Source organism: Seriola dumerili, unplaced genomic scaffold, assembly GCF_002260705.1.
Source record: "Seriola dumerili isolate Sdu_G_001 unplaced genomic scaffold, Sdu_1.0 BDQW01000187.1, whole genome shotgun sequence".
NCBI classification, from domain to species: Eukaryota; Metazoa; Chordata; class Actinopteri; order Carangiformes; family Carangidae; genus Seriola; species Seriola dumerili.
The window spans coordinates 2,899,292-2,918,034 of NW_019174442.1; the positions used below are offsets into that span (position 1 = coordinate 2,899,292).

Below are 18,743 nucleotides of genomic sequence, written 5' to 3' on the forward strand. Positions count from 1 at the left end.
TCGTCCCGTGGCTCGGCTCTGCAGCCCAGTAAGTGTGTCATGCCTGGGAAGAGAGGCGCACCATCCAGGGCCGGCACACGACGACGGTGGGACTGGCAGCCAGGAAATGCCTCGTGAAAAAACAAACAGCAGTGATGCCCTGAAAAAATTTGAAAAATTATTTAATGTGCAGAAATCAGAACTTTACTGAATTCCTTGAACTCATACAGGATTTATCCATGCATTTAAGTACAGGTACAGTTTAGTCCTACACACATGGTAGGGAAGTTTTAATATCATAATGATGCCAAAAAATAAACTGAATTACAGGCACAATATGGAATATTGTAGATTATTATTGTGACTGCATTCCCTAAGAGATTATAAGGTGGTATAATAGTGGCTATGATAAGGCACTTTAACCACAAGTATCAATGTAGACTATTTTTTTTAAAAGTATGTGGACACCCCAATCCACATCATACATATCTTACACAAAAGAGTGCTTAAAACTTTAGGGCAACATTTGGAACAAAGTCAGTCCCATGATTAGGTGGTTTTCCCGGTTTGTTGAGGAAGAACTTGACCCTGCAGTCAAGAGAGCCAAAACAAAAACAATCCGGCCACAGCCATTAGCCCAGGCTAGCATAGCCGTGACGTGCTCTACAGCAATGCTGACCGTTAGCCTGCTAGCTATAGCAACCTTTGCCGAACACGTTCATGCTATCAGTAACAGCAAGTTAGCAAACGTTGTCATGACTACTGTAGCCGGTCACTCGTCAAAACAGACATGTAACAGTATGTATCCATCAAGTTACTTACATATCGAGAAGAAGAAAAGAAAGTCAGTTCCGAGGGTGAAGCTGGAGCTCTTTAGCAGCTCGTAGGTTCGCCATCCTGGTAAAGCCAGACCAGAATTGACTCCACAATCGGACTGGGAAAGAAATTCAGCCTTGGTCTCGTGACACTGATGGAGCAGTTAAAAACTTTTTAAACTTTAAGGATTATTTTGATAGGCCACTAGCCGACCTGCCGGAACTGTACCATCTCACATGTGGGCGGTCCCTTTGTGTTTCTAAAAGTGGGGAGGGGCCAACGTTCAACAGGTGGGACTCACGTGCACTAACATGCACATGCACTGGCAGACCAGATACCAAAACAAATAACAGAGAGACTTCTTTCTCTGCACAGGAAGCCATTATTTCACATCTCATTATATCTTTGCTCAGAAAATAGTCGTTTGCTGCTATATTATTGTTTATCTAGTTTATAGAGGCTTTAAGCAACAATACATCAAGTAATGTTCACATGTCCACATATTTAAGATTTGTACACCTATGCTGAATCCACACATGATTTTAATTATTCTGGCTGTGACCTCCGGCAAAGGTCAATTTTCAATAAGATTTAGGGGTATAAAATTTTGGAATTGCTTTCTCCATTTGGCAACGAACTGTTCCTCAAAAAGATTCTTAAAAGACCATTTAACTGGTGTTTTATAACTGTATACCCCATGTATTACTGTCCATGTAGTTATGTCTTCTTTGTTTTGCTCATATTGCACACACATCACATTCTCACATTTTCTGCTTTTATTTTGATATTGATGTTATTATTGCTGTTAATTTTATTATATAGCCTATATTTTCAATCTATTAGTTTCTAATCATTTTTATATAGTCACATTGTTTTCTTGTATGTTTATTTAGTATTTCTATAACTTTGTGATGGCCCTAAATAAGACCACTGGACTTTTTGCCTCTCCCTGCACTGTATGCTGTTTGTTTTCTTTGTCAAGTTCTGTGTATTTTAAATTGTACAAAAATAAATAAAACTAAAATCTACCGACTGTTTGACTGACATCTCCCTGCTTTTCCTTTGTTGCACTTGTTAGAGCAGGACATATTACACCACTATGGTAGACCTTCTTCACAGCACATATTTTGTCAATAAAATGAATGATAACTAAATTCCATGTAGTTGCTTTGGGACACCTGAACAGAGTCATAATGAAACACCTGTATGACAAATCAAAATGTCTTCTGTGAAAAAATTCTTACAACTACATGGAGTCCATGTAATCATACTCCAATAACCATAATCCCATTATATCTTAACCCACCTTGAACTCAAACAGATGTTTAATCAGCCAGAATTCAAAACACAGTCTTTAAAAACAAGTAGCATGAAAATCCTGACAAACTGCATCAAATTATCCCATTTTTTTATTTGTTACTGATGTTAAAAATTGCCTTTAAAAATTACATTTATTCAAGTCAATAAGTACAGTCTTTAGGTTTACGATCCAGTACTTTAACTCCCTGATATTTCAGAGAAAAATGTGGTTTTGATCACTATGATTTAAATTCAGCATGAGATATCCACATGAACTGCTGTAAAATGTTTTCAAGAACAAAACGTGGTTTCAGCATAAGCACGGACATACTTCTAGACTGCGTCTAAAGGTTTTTAAAGGTGTAAGAACTTGGAGAATATTCCCAGTTTCTTAATGTCTTAACTAATATTTAGTAGGTTTCAGCTTTTACTTTTGATGCTACCAATATTATTTGTTTCCTTCCGACTGGAGTGAAACAGGAAATCTTACTCTTCTTCTTCTGCTGTATACCAATCTGTATCAAGATGCTGCTCTGAAAAAAAAAACAACATAAACATAAAATACAATTTGAATAAACATAAGATGGACATTTCCTGCTCAGACATTTTTGACAGGGAAAATTCAGTATGGCTGCCTTGGCATGATCCCCTTTTTTTTTTTTTTGACAGTCAAAATACCGTAAAGCAGAGTCAGCCTAATACATTTGATACAGGGTGTATTTTGTGCTTTAAACCACAGTGTGGCGACAGAGCACTGCCAGTTTTGTTGCCAGTTGGCAGTTTGGCTTTTTTAGGTTGTGCTGTTTTCTCCCTGTGGTGGTTAATAAATTATCCATTATCTCATTGCTCATGCACATAAAGCATATCAGAGATGCTAATTAACCAGATTCAAACCCACAAACAGGCAAAATATTCCCTTTTGACCTGGAAACTCTGCTGCAGTGACACTTTTTTCTTGTCCTTTAAAGCATTTTTTTTTGACATTTTTATGAGATTGGAGTTACAATTTCTAAAGCATACAGAGACATTGTAATGCATTTAATCATATGCACATGTTAATATTGAATCATTCAAAGGTGCTAAGAGGTAAAAACATACCACAGATCAAACCTCAGCAGATCAAAGAAAAGCTTTGTATTCAGTAGCACTGTTGTTAGTGTAAATAGATGATTTTTGCATTATTGTGACTTTAATTAAAATCCATTTGGCTCCAGTTCAGCTCTTCTAAACTGTCCAAGACTCTTTATATGGTTAAAAAAAACTATTTTCCTTTGCTGCACTAAGCAAAAAGGGGCAAACATTTAGAATGAGAGGATGGAGAAAGGGGATATCCTCCTCTTCACATTGTTGTGAAGTATTTACCATTCACAGACAGGACATAAGTCAAGCACTTACACTGGCAGTCATTGTTGAAATCATCCTTTGTGTATACAGTATGTTACTTTATGTTACTTTGCACAAAACCACCTCTCTGAGCTGATTAGTTGTCAGAACATTCCTAGTAATGTCTTTTCTTTTTTTTTTCCCAAACATGGAACCACATCGTGTCTGGTTCCATGTTTTTGGTTCCCCTGGGTCTAATTTCAGCAAACACTCAGCGAGATGTTGGACCTCGGCGGTGTCTCCATCTGCAACAGCTCCTGCTTTTACAGCGGTTGTTTTGAACCCTGGTTTTATTTGTCAGTGTGTCAGTGGGATGTTTGATGCAGATGTGCTTTTGTGATGGTTGACTGCAGTGCTTTTCAAACCAGGAATGAGGACCAGGCGTGTTTCCAGTAGGCATCCACATGGGAGGGGTACCGGTATATTTGAGTAATCCTGCTCTACCGTGACTTACAAGTAGGGAATTGAACCCCCAGATCTGGCGGTGCCACATTCTAACTACTTACCTACATGCCACAGCTTTATTTTTGCCTCTGACAAAGACACAACCACATCTGCTTTACCGACCAACAGAGGACATGAAACAAAAGACACCCAGACACAAATCCTGACACACATTGTGAGGCCAGAACCTGTGTGTGCCATGGTGTTTAGTCTATAGATGCTTGTGTTACACCACAGTGGAAGAAAATGTTTTTCCCTCCTCCTGCAATAACAATGGAGACAGGCTTTTTATTTATGAGATTTTATGAAAAGATGTGGGCAGATGTTTCACAAATAACCCGAGTTTGTCTCAGACAATGGACAGATATTCCTCATGTTGCATTGAATGGAGAAACTGTTTTTTTCAACTGAATTTAGCCTCTAAACCTTACAAACCCTTTTAGAAACCCACTGGAAATTATTCTGACTTCCTGGTAACGTTCCAACATTTCCAGAGACCCCAAATACTCCAAGTCAGGTGTGATTATCAGGTAATTATGTGCACCAAATTATGCAAGATGTCTAGATTTTTGCATTTATTGAAATTGAAAATATTCCTTCATCTTTGTTTCTCTCAAAGTTCCTGTTAAATTGCTTCGAATTGAGAACATTGTCCAGCCTTCATCATAAACTCAAGATCCCATTTATGTGGTAATAAGTAGGAAATTCAAGGTGAATTTTTTGAACCATTTCTTCTCTACTTCCCCCTGAATCATTGGAGATCTGGGTAATGTTTATAATTTTCTTACATTTTGAAAGCTTTTGAGGGCTTGGGCATTGGTTGTGTCTATAACTAGCATTTGTAATGAGTCACTAAAGGTCTGAAATGATAACAGCACATGATTTGATTTCTTTCCTCACATGTTTTGATCGCAGCTGTGTGTTTCTTCCCTCCAGGGTTATTTTGGTAGAAGTACATCTGTTGACTGAAATGTTTTACAGCGAAAGGCTTATGTTTCTTCATACACTAACAATACACAGAGTATGAATTTATTACATGTTTTGAGAGATGTGAGATGATTGCAAACCATAACAAATAAAAAATATATAAATTAATGACGTATAGCAATGGAAGGTATCTAAAGGGGGATATTTTTTTGGATGATATGAAGCTGCCGAAGGCATTTTTTCTGTAGAAAGTCATGCTCAAACCAGGTACAAGCCAAAAAATGAGAATACCACGGTGAAAAATATGCACATATCAAACACTTGTACATAAAATCATGTGATGTGTGTGTAATATGGAAAATGTCTGAAACGTGCACAGGTAGCTGTGCCACTCTCTCACATTCATTTGAGCTGTTTTTCATGCTACCAGAAACAAACATAACTGCTCGTGACAAGTGCTCTCTAACTGGATTACATACTGTAGTCATGTAAACAGCTACCCATATCAACTCCTTTTGCATGTAAACACAAACTGCAGCCCACTTCAAAATTCAGACTTTCTTTGATCAGGCTTCAAAGGATTATCCATTCGCAGTCTCCATGTAATTGTATTCAAGGATAAAGCACGCCTCGCTTTAATAGTGCTTCTCTAGTTTGACCATAACGCAATGTTTAGCATGTTGCTGCCAGCTGGTCCTGTCCCATCCTCACCACAAGTAGACCAAGGCTGAGCTGAGGTCGAGGAGGGAGGATTAAAGGAGTACTTCCAGGAGATGGAGGTACGCCTTTACTCCTCTTTCGATCATCATCTTTCTTTCCTTTCAGCCCCTCTCCTTCCTGTAGACATCCGTCACATCTTCCAGCTATCCTCCTCCTCGCCTGAATAACTGATGACAGAGTGAATTTGGTGACTGCAGCTCACAGGACTCAGTGAAAGCTTTTTAAAAGCAGCCCTACTCCTTATTAGGTGGAATTAGAGAGTGTTATCATAGAAGAAATATGAGCGGCTGCGTGGTAGAAAAGAGGTCACATGCTGAACCACATCGCTGAGAGTCATGTAGTGGTTGTACTGTCCCGGTAGATTTGATGATGAAGAAATGATGAATCATGGCTTAAAAATATATAAAGTTTCGCGTGATATGGATGTTGCTGATGTTTTTTACATGCTCAGAAGGATAATTTATCATTTTTAGCCACATTTTTTGCTTGAAACAGCTCATCCACGTTGGCTGCACCTGAGAGATGGGAGTGGCTCTGCAGCGTCTTTAAAGCCTGTTTCCCCATGTTTCCATCTCTTTCCCTGGGCAGACTCTGTACTGTTATTCTCCACTTTCTCCCAGCCCCTTAATTAACTTAATGTTCAGACTTTAACACAGACACAGTAACACCTTCCCTTATCCAGTTGTGCCTTCAAGTCTGGTCACCTTACATTCATACATTGATCTATTGAATGAAATTTACACAGCCCCAAGAAAAAGGATGTGATGTCATGACTCTGATGTGATTAATGAATATAATCAGAGCGATGACAAACTGTAAAGTGTGTGAGAGTGACGCTGCAGTCAGTGTGTCTATTGGCCAACAGAGCACATCTGCTCAGTCAGCGTTGAACAAAGATGAACCCTGACCTCGGGGTCGTTAGGGGTCAGCAAGAGATCGCACCGAAACAGGAAATGCATGCTTGAATTCGTCCATCACGGAGACTTAAACAGAAGTGAATTGTGGATAGAGCAAATATTTGAAGGATGGAGATGTAATGCAACATCTCCACACACCTTAAATAATTAATATTTGGTTAAATACAATTAATTGTTATTGATAACTTTCATATGTGTGTACACTTGTACCTTTAAAAACACATTGGATTGTCAGTGTTTCACAGATAGGTAACATCCAAACACAAACTTTCTGTTTATTTATTTCATTATTAGTTTATAAGGGTAGAAGTAGGACGATGATGTTATACTACCAAAACATTTTGCAAGGATCTGATAAACAAGCTACTTTGACTTTATATTAGGACTTCTTGGAAATTGGGCTTCCTGACAACATACAGAGCCTGAAGGTGTTTAGACACCTCGTCCTGTTTTAAAGCATCATTTGTCAACCAGATAAAAATTGCAAAATCACCTTTTTGAGAGAGATTTAAGTGTTTGTGTGTGTGAGTGTGTGTGTGAGTGTGTGTGTGTAGTTCCTGCAGGGTGTCAACCCAAGAGGTGCTGGGAGACTTTACGTCACTTTGGCATTTCCCTCTTCCCTCCTCTCTGATCTTGTAGACTCACGCATGTCTCATATGGACATAATCACATATATGGAGGTCTGACCCCTCTATCCGCCGACCCCTACAATAATAAAACTGCACGAGCCTGTGGTGAATTTACACTCGGGTTAAAAGAGAGGAAAACAGAGGATATCACATCTGATCATGTGTCAAAGATGAAGGTGGTGGAGATCAGAGCTTTCCTCACACGGCCTCACAGTGTATAACATTTGACATATTGGATCATTTTACACAGAGGAGCAGAGCTGATCTTCACCACATGGAATCTGATATATAAGAAACACTGACTGTATAAAAAATGGCCAGGAATATATACATTTTTTTTTGTTTTCAGATCCATGTCAACACTCAGACTTTATATTTATAGTTTCTTAGTGAAAAATCTGCTACAGATCATGTTCCTGACCCAAACCTATTGTTGGGTTATATCAGGAAATTCCACCTTTTATAGGCCTGAGGGATGATTTAGACATTAAAAACACATGATGTCAGTTTCTCAACCAATCTAAAACCCGAATGCCCAAAAGGGATTTATGATTATAATTATGATATACATGTTTTTGTAAATTAATGTTTTTTTTTTCATCTGCACTTTTCCCTTTCAGTTGCCGCCCTTAGCTTAGGTACAATGAGAATTTTCCACTGACCTCAAGTCCATAAAATTAAAACCTCATCAATTTGTTTCTTATGTTTCTGTGCTAAGTGTTGCAGAGCTTCAAAACACCAATCGCAAAACAAGAAAACATATTTGAGTGTTTATTTTTATTCTACACTTACAAAAATGTCAGGTAATAAAAAGTAGTTGCTATACACCATAAAAACAATATAGAAAACATCGTGTTCACCATCAAAAAATGAATTACAGTATTTTTTTTTTTTTAAAGAATAAAGGCACATGTTGCTCCCTTGAAGACCCTTACTGTATTTACACAAGAAAAAATGTATATCTATGTGGTTGCTATTTTTTATTGTTTGTGTGTATGTACATGGGTACAATCGCAGGCACACACACAAACTCACTCACACACACACACACACAAGTAGACACATAAACAGAAAATCATATATTCACGTGGGCAGTCATTTTTCCGTCACACACTGCTCTTTTTCACTTGTAGAAAATGAACCTATTTTTATTTTTTTACGTGTTCTAAATACAGTAACTGAGGCAATAATAATAATAATAATAATAATAATCATAAACAAGGTGAGGCCAGAGAAAAAACATTATTAGGCACATTTTTTCTTCTATATACATTTCACACACTCCCTCAATAACACATGGGATACACAGGTGAAATTACAGTTAAATCGTTAAAAGATCTGTTTTTTTAACCAGTATATTGATAGATGTGCAGTGTTTTGTTTGTTGACATAAAGGTGAACAACTATTTGTGCCTGTATCCCAACCTGAGCGATTAATTTTTACTCTGAATTTTATAGAGGAGACAAATGCTCTCACACGACAACAACTGATGGCCAACAAATCAAAATTAATTAAAATATGGCACTCTCTAAGAAATTAAATAACTCAACTTGACAAAATGGTATCACTGTTACACGGTGGAGATAATCCCAAAGTGTTTGGCAATACATGGATTTAATAATGTTTTGCGATATCTGATGAGTCACTGTGGAGAAGCAAATAAGACGATGAATGACTAGAAATTACTAAATTAAAATGGCAGCCTGAAATGAATGTGTTTTATGTCCAGGTCATTATGTTGCCAGTACACACAATAAAAAACTAATGTGACACTTTTTAATAGGAATGACATTAAATCTTCGTCTTTGTATTTAATGATTGATGTATTTAATGATTTTTTTTTAAGATGTGGAAATATATATTAAAACAAAGTGGAAAACACTGGTGGGGGAAATTGTTGGTAAATGACTCATCTGTCTAAGATTTTCTCACCCTAACTACACCCGAAAGTTAATCGCAAGGAGAGAGGATAATGGAGCACACAACAATTTTTTTTCTCTTTCACATCCCCATTTTTAAAAATAAAAATCATAATCACTATAATGGTGATAATGTACAAATACAAAAAAAACAACTTTAATAGGCTACTGTTTCCTAGAGAGAGCCACAGGTCTGAAACGACAGGACAAAAAGTATTTCCTCCACTGTACAATGAAGCAAAATTTTAACTGCTCTCAAGGTGAGGCTCTATTCTTTGACTCAAACAAAGATGGCCGCCATCGACGTAAACCATTGTTTGTTCAATGAATGGACGCATGGCTTTTAAAATCAGTAAAAAATCATTTATATTTTGGAAATGTCTTCAGCAGGAATAAGAGCTGTCACAAGACTTAATACGAAATCATCAGTGCAAATGTATAAAATGTAAAAATGATGACAACATAAGAGCATTAACAGGCGAAAAGTTTTTTGAACTTAAAATAATGAATGTCTTTTTCTGCCACTTTTTTTTTTTTTTTTTAATTTGCTAAATTTCAAGATTCAGCTGTGAGTATTCTGAAAAAGGATTAATGGATGGTGCTTGATAAAGATGCCAGGCTAACAGGATGCTAACACCACTTGCATGTGTGATATGTGTCAGTGTTTCATCACACACATCTTCGCTCTGAAGTGTTTCTGCACAGCTGGAAAACTCATCACTGCTCTACATTGTTCTCTTCATCTTTCTGTCATCTTAACCCCCCCCCCCCCCCCCCAAACACTCATCCTATGTTTCTCCTTTTTCGCCTCGCTCCCTTTTCCTCTCCAAGGTTGTTTCCCAGGCCGGGCCAAGAGGAAGTGAGCACAATGCTTTAGCTCACGAGAGAGATAACATAGACAGGAAGGGGCGGGCACAACCCCCCCAGATGGACAGGAAGTTGAGTTCACTGTTTGGTTTAGCTGATTAGAAGGCGTAGAGAGAAAGACAGTGTGTGTGTGTGTGTGTGTATGGGGGGTTGGGGGTTCGGTAAGGCAAACAAGGATAGCAGGAGAACGAGAGAAAGACAGAAAGGTGGAGGAACAGGCTGCTCTGAGTATATATGTGAACCCAACAGGAAAGCATTGAGAGGGCTTCCAGCTATTGTATCCACCGTTTATCAGATGGCATTCCAAACGAGTTTTAAAGAAAAAAGTTCAAGTCCAAACAAAACAGAATAAACAGGAGAATAAATAAACTAAACTGTCTTCGCTGAAATTAAATCACATTTTAAAAGGACAAAGGAACTGTCCTCAGGACATGTAGCTGTGTGACTGTGTTTTCAGCAGAGTTGTATACGACACTGGAATACATTTAAATATCGTTACGTAAACTGGAGTGTCTTAATTTTACAATCATGCAAACTGACTTTTAAGTTGTCACTTTCACAATGAAGTGACCTTTTCCCTTCTATAAATGGCTTTCTGTGTAAGAGCAGAAGCCATAATTTATCCACAGACCCCACATTAATACAATGAGCTCAAATGTCTTTAATTGTTTAAATGTAAGTGAGTCATTGATAAATGGTTCCTGGCTGGACGCCGTCCTCCCAGAGGGCGAGGGATCAAACGGTGCCTGGGAGTGGTTGTTCCTGATGACATAAAGAGCTACTAAAGAGCAAATAGATCTTCCACATGATACACCAAGCAAAGGTTGCTAACGACAACCTTAATGATTTCTGAAAATGATGTCTGTAAGGGATAGAGTTGAAACAATTAGTCAACAAAAAAATGATTGGCAACTATTTTGATATGTGATTTATCATCACTGAATCAAGGTCAAGCAAAAATTACAAACATTTTGCTGGTTCCTGCTTCTTAAATGTGAGATTTTGCTGCTTTTCTTCTGTTTTATATCCATATAAATTGGGTTTTGGAAAGTCAGACAATATACTGATGACAATTCCCTGTTTTAGAAGGAAACTTGTTCAACAATGCTAATCTAAAAAAGGTAGACAAACTGTAGCCTAATATCAACTGAAACAGATAACCTTCCCATATTGATTTAGAAATGCAAACCCTTCAACAAATCCGTCCAATATGATGCATCATAGAGCCTTTGTAAGATTGCCTTATTGTTAAATAGCACAAACTACAGATTATAAATAGGTCCAAGTCTGTAAAAGGCTCCCAACTCCATTGATTTTGTTTCAGAATCAGACTTAAAATGTGCTAATAATGACCTAGAGATTGTCAAATTTTGTATCAGAGACTTTATGACCTGACAGTAGCCAAAAAGGATGAGAGGTTAAAGCTATTCGAGCCACCTCAGAGCCATCGCAGCTGCCCAACTAGCTGCTTTTGCCACTTGGCGTTTCCTGAGTTGTCTGAATTACTTTTGTTGTAGTAGGCCTCTGAGAATTGGGCTTTCATCTCAACAATAACTGTGATGATGGGTTCTGTCAAATAAAAACCTGGAACGCACTGTAATTCTGTCTGAGCTGCAGCACTGCCATTTCCCTTCTGTCTGTTGTCGCTCCATTGTTCTTCCTCTTCTCAGAGCAGAAGATAATTGGGGAAAATGGACTAAGTGACTCATTTAGAAAATGACTCCTTGTTCATATCAGACGGCCGGTTTCAGAAAACACAAAAAGGGAAATGGAATTTTTTTTTTAAGTTTTTCACTTTGAAAAAAAGTGTAACAATGCTAAATATTAGGAACTTTTGAAGAGCTTTATCTGAACTTTTTAACTCTGTTGACAACTGGCGTCATGTCAGTAAATGTTGCAGATCAGGAACTATACTGTATATCACAAAATAACCCTGTGGGCATCACAGACTGATGTGATGTCCAGAGGTGTGGGTTTTTCAGAGTTGAACTTTCCTTAAACACGGTCCTGTTTAGTATTTCACATGAAGAAAACACGCCTGGCATCTCGCTGTGATCAAACACTTCAAACTATTTTCAGTTAAAACGCTTGTGGCTGCTCAAAGTTTTTCACCTCAAACAATGGACCCCTCAGACGATCATATTTACAAATCAACTCATCTACCTCAGATCAAAAATAAGAGCACCTTGTTCTCGCCGTGTGTTTGTGGCCCTTTTGTAAAATATTTAAAAAAAATTCTTCAAAGCTTGAGGCTTGAGGAGATGACAGGCTGTCAATACACAAAGGGATGTGGAGAACAGAAAAATAGTATGGCAGAAATTTCAAATCAACAGTGAGTTGCTTTGACGTGCACCATTCTGCATCCCCAGTAAGACGGAAATAAACAAAATGAAAACTTCCATTAATGTTAGAATCATTTAAATTAGCTCATATCCAGATGAAGAGTCTAAAGTATGACAGCTTTCAATAGTAGCCAGGATACAAGACTATGCATATCTATTAATGTTGTCTTTAATGTAGGCATTGTGTCAATGTTTAGATGTCCAGATTTAGTATGTGTCTATACTGGGATATAGCAATAATTGGTAGGTGTATATGTAGATGAATATAAATCCATAGAAATAAATAAATGAAAGTCTCGGGTAAGAAGAGGGGATGCAAAAATGGCGCTGCATATGAGAGCTGAGACACAAATCAAATGTGAAAAAACTAAAAACATCACTGGCCAGCAGTGACCTGATTAACCCATCAATTATCCACAATGAACTGTGATTGGCTAAAGCCTGCAGTGGAGTTTCATCTGTTTGGGTTTTCAGATCTTTGCAGGTATGATGCAATAACGACTGTGATGTCAAACATCACAACGGTGTGACGGGACAAAACTCTCGCTGTCGCCAACAATAAATCCCCTTGAGAATCACTCAGTCACTTTCTCCTGTGGCGTCATGTCTTGGTGTAACGTTAACAATCTTTCCAGCGTCTCCTCGTTGGAGGCAAAGGGCAACATGTCACCAGAAAAGAAAAGACAAATGAGAGAGAGATCTCCAAAAACCTTGATTCAACGTGATGGAGCTTCCTGGAGTTTGATGAAGCTCTATTTACTGACAGACTGAGGAGACTCAGCAAACTTAACGGATTCACTGAATTACACTTGATAACAAAAGTTAGTTGATGTTATACTGGAGACGTGAGCGCCCTGATTCTGTTTTCAGAAGCTACAGAAGTCTTTGGAGAACACGGTTGTCTGCTAGATCGAAGCTCCTCGTCCAGGAACAAAATGTGTGTGTGACTGTGTGTATTTAGTGCGTGCTTTTGGCAATGTGTGGATGTATTTTTATGGCTGTTTTACACATATGTGTGTGTGTGTGTGTGTGTGTGTGTGTGTGTGTGTTTTGGCATCATGTATTCTTCTTAGCAGACGCTCTCCATCAGTACTGATGGTAGTAGTCGGGTCCATCCACTCCGTACAGCTCAGCCAGGGTCCTGAACCTCGGCCCCCAGTCGTTCAGGAAGTCGTAATCCAAGTTCGAAGCGGTGGAGGAACTGTCCAGAGAGCTGAGGCTTCCGGCTAAAGACTCGGGTCCCTCGTAGCCATAGATGTGGAGGGTGTCGTACGGGAAGCCGTCTCTGTCGTGGTCCGCCTCGTCTTTCTTCACCTCGATCATCGCAGCCATGTCGCCCTTACATGCAGTGGGTTGAGGGGCTTTCTGCACCATGGCATAGAGAGAGGGGTGGGGGTGGCGGTCTGGGTGGCGAAGCAGGGAGCCGTCGTGGCAGGCAGAGGTGAGGATTGAGACATCGTAGCTAAAAGAGAGAGGAACACTAATTAACTGAACGCTGGTTAACTCCTCATCGAAGGATGTGATCATGAGCTGAGTTGATCTTATTCAAAATTAAACCAATATCAATGAGGTCAAAAACAAACAGAATTTTGAAAAAGGACATTAACCACAAACCTAAGTTTATAAAGTATAATTTTTAATCCTATTTCACAACTAGAAAGGAAGATTTTATTTGTCTAAAACATGAAAATCATTCAAAAAGTTCTAAATCAAGCATATGTTTAATAGTATGAGAACAGGAATGTCAATAATAAAAAATTCAATGTACTTTCTGCTGTCTGTCTTGAACATTTCTGTGATTTGAGGTTGTTTGCTATTTTAACCAAGTCATCAGTGCATCCTTTTGACAGCATATGGTGCAGTTAATATGGATAGTTTAGAGGATTGCATATGGTTTGGATACTATTTAAATATAGATTGATTAGATTCAGATTAGATTAAACTTTAATGATGGCAGTCGGATAAACTGGGTCAGCAAATTTACAGAAGAGAAGATAAAGAGTGCAGATGGGGAGAGTTAATACAGTTTACGACATTGATACAAAGAAAAATCAACAATAGGGGAAAGAAATGATTAGTTTATCAGTTTTTTACAGCTCAGATTTTAATCTATTTTTTTGTTGTTTTACAGCTGTGCTCTAAATAATAAATAAAAAGAGACTGTCAAGTTTTACAAGTTATTACGAAAGAGAAAATAAGCAGAAGGGCGTTAGTGTGTTTGTTTTCGTCCACATACCCGTTAGTGTCCATCTCTCCTCCTCCCTCCTCGTCGTAAGTGACCAGCTGCTCGTGGATTTCCCCGCTGTTCTTCATACTGGCCAGAGAATCCTTCTGGTAGCGTTTCCTCATCACAAACAGGATCACTATGACTGAGAAGCAAAGCACAGGAAAGTTAATTTGCCATGGATTCACTCTCAGGTTTTGCTTTCACACGTTCATCAGTATTTGAAACACGGTAATATAATGTTGAAATACAACAAAATGGGTTTTAAAAAACGACATTGTTAATGGGCAGTGATTGACAGCCAGTGCAGACCTCAAGTTATATCCATGTGAGGTCTGACCTTGCAAGATTAAAGTTGTCAAGAAGCATTCTAGGAAAAGACATCACATTCAGGCCGTATATAAAGATGTAAAATGTGAAATCCCCTCTGTTGCATGTCTCATCTGCTAAAGGAACTAAAACGAATTGATAGAAATTGAAGGCATCCGCCGAAGAACACAAACACAGAGCTATTATTATACCACCTTTCATGCTGGACCAACAGTTCTACGAATTTAAAAACATGAGAGAAAATTAGGCCAAAGCAAAACAGAATAAGGACGGGGGCAGGAAACAAGAGAGGAAAGTGGAGCGCTACCAAGAGACTAGAAAACAGAGTAAGAACAGGGGAGAGAATGAGGAGGGAATGGTTTAAGGTGTCTGAAACATTCGCCCCGAGCATCTAAACCTTAAATGAATCTACTCAGCCAGAGACAGATAGAGAGAGGGGAGCACAAGAAACAGGAAGAGAGAGTCAGTAAAAACAGGAGGGGGAGGTGGGAAATGAGAAAACAAGGCGGACTGAGAGGGGGATGAGAAAGGAAGGAAAGGAAAGCAAGTTTGGAGCTGGTAGATGATGAAGAAATAAACAAGTGAGTAAGACAGAAAATGGAGGGGAGAAAGAGGAGAAAGGAAACAGAGGAAAGGAAGTCAGAGAATAAAGATAAGAATGTACTGTATGTGCAAGAATCTTAAAAAAAGAAAATCATTACAATCTGTTTGCGTTCAAATTATGTTAATTACAACTCGTGTGCGTCAAGAACAAAGACGGAAGCGGCGCAACATTGTTAGAGAGACAAATTTCACAGAAGAAGAAGGTCAGAGTGGATGGAGGTCGACAGAGAGCGCTGTTCGCCTCTCGTTTCCTACCAACAGTCAACTCTGGAAGAAGAAGCTTGAGAAGAGCACATGGCTGGCATGTAATATTTTATTATATCATATTGCGTGTTACCGTACCAACACAGAGATGGACATTAAGGTCTTACTGATTTATGATACGATTTGTGCAGAAAAGCGAACGAAGCTGAGGGAAAATAATGACTGTGGTTGGAGAGAAACGTGCAACTAACTGTAAACTGCAAAACTTTCTTCCCCAGTGTGACATGAAAGGTTCAACGAGTTTAATGGGAATGATGAATAGCAACCCTTGAACACCTGAATGTGTGCGATTTCATCTCCCCGACCGCCAGCACCAGTGATGACTTGGTCTACATTGGTCTGATTAAGTTGTACTGATCAACTGCAACAGGGCCAGAAACTGTAATGTGTGTCTCAAGCTTAACTGGAAAGAGAATGGTGAAACTGGGAAAAGACAGAAAAGAACTAAAGAGGAGGGATAAAATACAGACTTACACCTTCATTTTGTCCAAACTCAGCTTATAAGGAAGTGGTGTAAAAGAAACTAAAGTCTTTCTGACTCATGTCCTGCAGCGAGAGAGCGGAGGAATGAGGACAAGGAAAAGAAAGGAAGAGGATGAATAAAGGGAAAGGAGAAACAAATAAGGAGCGCAAACGACTGAGGGAAGAAGGAAGTGGAAAAAAAAAAAAAAACGAAATCAGGGCTGCGGAAGTCAAAAAAGAAGACAGATGAGGAGAGAAGGAGGAGACGAAGGATACATTTGACATTAGATTAGGCCTCGAGCCTCAGTCCCGATATGAACCTCTTTCTCTCTCAGCGGACGGGCAGCATTAGCCATGCCTTTTAGTTGAGGGCGAGCGGGACTAATTTAAGTTTGCATGGGAAACCAACAGATTAATCTTTTACAACACATGCTCTGCAGTTTAATAAGCTCTGGAGATATCAGACTTAGAGGAACGAGAGAAGAGAGAAAAAAAAAAGAGAAAAAGACAGAGCCCCTTTCTTTGTAGAAAAACGACTGAGAAAAATGTCTTTTGGTGTGTCAAACCCAACTTCTTGTGAGAAAATGCGCCTGTGAATGGGAAGCACGGTAAATTGCTTTGGGCCCTGGCAGATAATGACAAGTGCATTAAATAGTTAATCTGGCCTATGTTGGGGGTGTTTGATAAAGAGAAAGAGAGACAGAAAGGAGGAGAGAGGGAGGTAGAGAGAGAGAGAGAGAGACAGAGACCCAGAGGGAAAGAGAAAGAGGAAGCGAGAGATGAAGGAAAAAAAAAACTGAGGGGAAAAGGCGCGATAGTGAAGGAGTGTATTAATAGTTAATAGGTTGAGTGTTTGGTGGTGTTTGATAAGCAGACGGCACCTAAAGAGCTGATAAACTCTCCTCATTACCACTCCTATTCTTCTGCTGCTTTTCCCACAATTCTCCTCTTCGACCTCTTTCTGTCTCGCTCCGTCTCTCACTTGGTCTCGTTCCACCTCAGCTCTCTGTCTCACTCGCCTCTCGTCTCTCTGCCTTTCTCACCCCTCTCCACCTCCCATATCTAAGTCTAGATATAAGTTTTTTTTTTTCCATCTGTCACTCCGCCTCCGTCCTTCTTTATCTTCAACTTCTTCTTCTTCTTCTCTTTCCCCTTTCTTCCTCAGCACTTCTCATCCCAGATCCCTCTTGTTTAGCCAACTATCTCCAGCGTGCCACTCATCCAACATGACAAGTGTCTCTTTTTCCCCCAGAAAAAAAAAAAAAGGAGCAGGGAGCGAAGGTATCAAAGAGAATATTGAGCTCACAACTGCAGGCATTATTTCCACATCCGCCACTGCATTATTCATAAAACCAACAACACCAGGAGGGGAAAAGTTCCCCACAAAACACAGATCTTATTTATCGCAAAGCAAGGGCAAGTGAATCTGTGCTCATGCCTTAATCACTCAGAGCTGGCTTTTTTACATCTATCATTGATGCCGTCTTCATGAATTTTCTCAGAGAATAAAAACGCTGAGGACTTAAAAAAAAAAAAAGGCTTTTGCACCTGTTTGTTAGCAGATTGTGAGACAAACATGTAAAATTCAGTTCATCAGCAATCGACATTTTCTCTTACATGTCTTACACAAATGCCCACATATTAGTGTTTGATAAACCCTTAACAAACCCTGAGCCAAACAGGAAGTAAAACATTTCATATTTCCCCATGTTTGGAATAAATTTGTTTGTTTGAGATTCAGATTTGTTTACTTCCGACTACAAAAAATAATAATCAGCTGAACGACAGGTAAACGTTAATGGATGAAAATCGTATTCCACAGAATCATTCATCATGTTTATGTTAGTTATTTAACGTTTTGCTGTTTAGAAACAACCAAAATTGAGGTGACCCCGTAGCGAGTCTCAGATTCGATTCAAATGTGTTATGCTAGCAGCAGCTGCTGTAGCCTTGAGCCTCTGGAGCTACAGAGGTCTTTTCAAACATGTCTTCAGCCCCAAATGACGCTGACTTAAGTGACACCGCTTTAGGACGAAGCATCAGACTTTCCTCCCTCTGGAGCCGCAAAAAGGCTTTTTGCAACTTTTTTCACATGTGCACTGATGCTCTCAAACACCTGTAAACACTCTGATGTATGAAGGTATATAGGAAGAGCAAGAACATAAGATGATCTCCACCCTGAAGAAAACACTGCAGGTGATGTCGGAGAAGTTTCCACCAAAATGGAGACTATAAAAGAAGGACAGAGGAAAGAGGAAATCAAGAAAAGGAAGAAAAGATAAATCTGAACTTGAACCTACCCAGTATGGTCAGGATGCAGAGCAGAATGGCGATCAGGGCGTGGACACTCACTGACATCCTCCGAGCACTGGCTTTGCACTGCGTAGGAATCCGCCTGGCGTCACAGCGACACGACTACATCGGGAAATTAACTGATTAATCAAGCAGCTTTCATTTACGGTTTGTCCATCTAAACCACAGTACAAGCTAAATCCCTGCGTGTGATTAGATACTCTGACTTTCACTGGACAAAAACTGGTGAATTCGATCAAATAAAACGATTTAAAGTGAATTTGTGAAATCGTTTCAACACACACACACACACACACACACACAC

General features: G+C 39.1%; 1 protein-coding gene across 1 annotated transcript in view; it reads right to left on the reverse strand.

Annotated features, from left to right (window-relative positions):
• Positions 1-9,814: 9,814 nt before the first annotated feature.
• The window catches only part of cdh5 (cadherin 5), a 31,765-nt gene continuing 22,836 nt past the window's right edge, over positions 9,815-18,743 (reverse strand). Inside the window, exons 13-15 of the mRNA XM_022752840.1 lie at positions 18,427-18,541; positions 14,480-14,612; positions 9,815-13,705 (exon numbers count right to left, since the gene is read on the reverse strand). Coding sequence (XP_022608561.1) covers positions 13,330-13,705; positions 14,480-14,612; positions 18,427-18,541 — 624 coding nt within the window. The 3' untranslated portion in view covers positions 9,815-13,329. The remainder of the gene's footprint in view (positions 13,706-14,479; positions 14,613-18,426; positions 18,542-18,743) is intronic.